This window comes from Limulus polyphemus, unplaced genomic scaffold (genome assembly GCF_000517525.1).
Source record: "Limulus polyphemus unplaced genomic scaffold, Limulus_polyphemus-2.1.2 Scaffold2417, whole genome shotgun sequence".
Lineage (NCBI taxonomy): Eukaryota > Metazoa > Arthropoda > Merostomata > Xiphosura > Limulidae > Limulus > Limulus polyphemus.
The window spans coordinates 115958-120869 of NW_013668027.1; the positions used below are offsets into that span (position 1 = coordinate 115958).

Here is a 4912-nt window from a genome sequence, read left to right on the forward strand (position 1 = left end):
CATGAAAGTTTTTTTCTTGTAGGGAGGTAGTAAAAAAATTAGGTCTGTACTCCATAAACATGCCCTCCCATTTCAACAAGTGACTTATTAAGTTAGCTAAAGAACTTGAAAAAACACAAGAACCATGATCAAACTGTTCAACATTGCAAACTTAATTTTTGTATATAAAAGCATGTGTAAAAGAGATTATATTAATATGTACTTTAAATCAGAAAACGAAAAGTACATGAACTAAAAATGTTAAAATGTCCTCTGCAAAGATAATTATTCTGGAGTTAACCTGTAGGTATGAAAAATTTGCATAACATAACCTTAAGAAAAAGACTGAAAAAAAAAATATATATATATATAGTAGGACTTTGTAAGACCCTTTATTTACATTAACCATAACATATACTTAAATATACCAAAAATACAGGGTAACCATACACCAGAAAAGATATAAAATTCAAAAACTACAACTGCATGAAAATACTTTAACCATCACTCAGGACCTAATGATCAGTAACATTTAGTCATTGACGTTTTTCAAATGACTGGGTAAAAATAATGCCACTATTTGTCAGATTTGATGTCGATCATAGATGTATAACAAGTGTTAACTAGATATACACACATTAACAAAGAAAACATAAAGATAAATTTAGTATCAAGCTGAAATAATTGTCCACACTAAAACAGAAATGGAAGCACTTAATAACAAATTATCAGTATATTGTTTTTATCAGTTTTGAATGTATGCTTTAAAACTTTACTTCTAATAAGTAAAAGCAGTTATTGAACAAGTGTTTAAACTTTTTGTTGTTTTTTTGTTTTGGTAGCAGAAGTGATTACACTGAAATCTTGAGTAACATAAATAAAAGATAATAAATCATAGAGAAAATACAAATTTACAAATTCCAAAGAGAGTAAATTTAATTCATTAACAAACATCGTTTATTTGAAATGTTCTTGTGGCAAAATATTGAACAATAAGAAAATACATGTCTAGAGTTGAAAATACTTAACTTCATTATTTTTTGTTATTATTACTTATAAAGAAGTCACTAAGTTTTTCCCACAATAACACCACAACCAAAAATACTAATAAGAGCTTATTCAAACAACTAGTCATATAGAAAAGAAAAAATAGGTAAAAATTTCTATCAATTTGTAAGAAAGTACAATATATATATTTTTTTCTTCCATTTTGAAAGGTTGAAAGCCCTCTGTGTTCTGAATGAACAGTTGGTATATGAAGATGTATTCACTGAGGTATGTGATATGCTAAGAATTGTACAAAATTATACTTTTCTTGAGTAACATTTTATTGTAAGACATATATAACCAAACTTAGAAGTATTTACTTTCTTTAAATCAGTTTCCCTGTATAAATAAATGGCTATTGGAACTTTTTTGGATATATTAGAGACCAAAAGTTTGAGGTAATAACATAAGTAATAATTTAAATACAAGTAACTTCATCATAGTGTGCACATTTTAAAATGATTAGTAAAATCTACAGTTATGTTAGATTTTTTTCCATCAAGATAATGTACTTGGATCTCTTATAAAATTCTGACTGACAAGTTGTGTAAGAAAGTTTTGTTAGCAAGATATCTTAGAAATGAATTAACACTATTGTTTCTTTCACATTAAATTAAATGTAGTGCAACGTTTTTTGTGTAAAAAAAAGTTAAGCATTCATAATGGTATGATTTATAGATTAGCTGATGAGTCTTCAATTTTAACAAAAATAAAGTACAAATGTGAAAAATGTTTTGCACAATAGTAGATTCAAATAAAGATACTTAACTAACTCATTAAACTATTATCCATTAGGCTTTTTTCTTGTGACACTCATTCACTAAATATCTCACTTCATGAGAGGCTATCTCCAACAATCTGAGCCTGTATTTTCATGTCCAGTATAGTCATATTTTGTATATGTCTGCTTCAGAGATCAGTTTTCAGCTATAGATCTCACTTGGAAAGATGGATTTAATATTTTCTTCAGTCAGGTGTTACAGAAAGTTTCACTTGTCATGTTTATTACTGAAACCAAAACATCTGCAAATTAATTATTTTGCCCAATTTTTTCTGTTTTATAAGGCTTTGATTCATCTTCATGTAGAAAGGTTCCTTTACACATATCCTTAGGATACAGGTTTTGTTTTCAGTAACCATTTTCTTCATAGTAAGGCTATTGTAGTACTTACTTTGAAGCCTTTACTGTCATATTCTCATACTCAGACAATGGGTCTATTTCTGACACTTCATAAAGTTAATCCAATGTTCTTGTGATTTTTCATGATTGCATTTTTATTTTTTTTCCACATCCATCTAGCCTGAAGTGTCTGAGAATTTCAAAGCAAATTTTTGAACATGCTGTTTTTCCTTATGAGAATTTTGACATAGCTTCTTTTCACACTTTGTCCTAGGAGTTGATGATTGTTTCTTTTGTTACTGCAGAGTTTGTTCCCCTGCATATTGCCTATAGTATTCTCTTTATTGAGCTTGAAGCCTTGTTTTAGCCCTTCCTTTTTCACTCATATTTACTTCAGCTGATATTCTTGTTGGATAAGGCTTCTCAGTACAGGTTGCATTCTGACCAATATTCTCTCCACCTCTATGTCAGTTTGTTCCTTTTGATGCTTTTTTCAGCCTCTACTATTAGAAGCAAAGCATTTTAATATATTCACTTGTTACTGGGATGCTGCCACTTTATGAGGCTATGTCTATAGTTCCTTTGTCTAATAGGTCTTTTGGTTTCCTTGTTGCTACAGGATGTTTTGTGTTCAGTTACCTTTAAGAACTTTTTCTACTATGTAGAGACTTTCTGAGAACTTGCTTTCTTTTTATCATTGTTGACTTTGTCATCAGGGATTGTACATGTTTGACAAGAATCTTTTAGCATGAGGTTCTCTTTTATCTTAAATTCAACTCTCAATTCTTTTTTTTCCATGAGTTGCACATGTCCTCATCTCTTCAGTGTTTGCTTAAGTCCAATTACGTTTAGAGAATAGGGCTGTTTCTACTTCTTTCTCTTTTTAGTCACCAAGATATTCCTAGGTGCTGGCTTGCCAAATCAATCCTTCCAATTTGATGATAATTTCACTTGGATCCCAGTAATCAAACTTCCCATCATTGATCCGTTTATGTCCTAAAGTAATCTGTTGCCATCTTCAAGGACCTAGTCCATTGTTTGGTTCATAGGAAGGAATAGCTTTTTTTGTATATCTGAATTAGAATCTTTTGTTTTGGATACTTCAGATACTTTCTTTTGACATTTATTTTCAGAATCAGTCATCCACTCTACTTCTTTCTTATCATTCACATTCCTTTCTTGCACTTCCAGATGCCATCTGAGTATAACTTCTGGTTTGTTAGGTCTGTAGCCTTTTCATTAAGAAAGCCATTAAAATAGTTCTTGATGAACTTTGGGAAAGATATTCTCAACTATTTCTTGTTTCAAAACACCAGGCAACTGTAAACTTATTACTTTTGAAGTTTTCAGTTCCAGTCAGGTTGTAGAGTTTTTCCAGTGTTAGTGTATAATAAAATTCAACATCATCAATGCTTATTTTCACATCACCATTTAGTTGGATTTGTAGAAGTTTCTCTGTTTTATATATGGCGGGGTGATACAACAGTTTTGGGGACTGATCCTGGGTAGTTCATTTGTTTGCTGTTTGCTTTCACTGTCTCTGGATTTTTGTAACTTCATGAATGAATACTAATATTGGCAGAGGCAGAGGAAGCTTCCTGTTTCTTGAACTTAGCTGATAGAGCTGTGGTGATACAATATATGGGCCATGATACAATTTATGATTTAGTATCAATTGATTTAAATAGTGCAACAACCTGCAGGGTAATCAGTTTATTACATTTGATGAGCAGATTAAGATCTGGTAAACTTGATGTTAAAATTATAAGTACTTTGAGTAGAATAGTGACTGTGCTAGTTTCTAACAATAAACTTAAGGAATGGCACTTTAATTCCAAGCCCAGTAATGCTGGGATGTTGGCAAGGGTCATGCTTCAGTGGTCATAGGCTTATCTGTACATGTACAGCAAGGGACTGAGCACACCAACCATTTTGGTAGTCAATTTCACATGTCCTTCAGGGGTGACTAGTACTGACTGGCCCATGTATCGTGAGATCCATGATAAACTGGTTACAATATGATACAGGTATTACAGGACAAAATACTATGATGTATTGGTGCATCGTAAATCGTAACAGTATTATTAGAAATTTTCTTCACAAGTGGATTAATTAGTCAAGCTTTCCAAGTCTTTGCTTTGCTTAATTTATTATACATCAATGAGGTTTCATCAATACCAACTTGAGTTCATCTGCAATCCTAGTATCCTTTGGAACAGCAAATTTGTACTGTTTTTATTTCTTCTCATTTGTCTGATCATCAGGTTGTATAATCTTATGTGTGTGTGTGTTTGTGACTCTGTCTTCTGTAGAGAAATTTCTTTCTCTTAAATATGCTCTCTTAGATTCACTTCATTGATGCTTGGCAGACCAGTGGACACTGTCCAAACATATACAGAATGCTAAAGTGTTTCTTCCTCATGCAGTCTTGGGCTCTGTGTGTTAGCGTATTCTCAACATGGGCTTGGTCAATCTGACCAATCGAGTGACCTCTTTGTACTTGTTTAAAGTCTTTATAGATTTAATACTTCTAACTTTCAATATAAAGTGTATATCTTCACAAAATTTCGCAGTCTTTCAGTTAACATTATGTCTTTCATTTACAAAAAATCATATTTTTTTTAGTGAGGTATTTTTAATAAACTAATACAAAAATTTGTCCATTAATATATCGAGTATTTGTTTTGAATAGTCCGTACGCAAAGTAATTTTCATTTTACAATTAAAAATACCTTTCTTCATCTCAAAAATCTCAAATTTTCTTTG

At 31.2% G+C, this 4912-nt stretch overlaps 1 protein-coding gene across 1 annotated transcript in view; it reads left to right on the forward strand.

The window, feature by feature from the left end:
• The window catches only part of LOC106466901 (vacuolar protein sorting-associated protein 18 homolog), a 172377-nt gene that overhangs the window by 111525 nt on the left and 55940 nt on the right, over positions 1-4912 (forward strand). The window contains exon 13 of the mRNA XM_013927208.2: positions 1197-1254. Coding sequence (XP_013782662.2) covers positions 1197-1254 — 58 coding nt within the window. The remainder of the gene's footprint in view (positions 1-1196; positions 1255-4912) is intronic.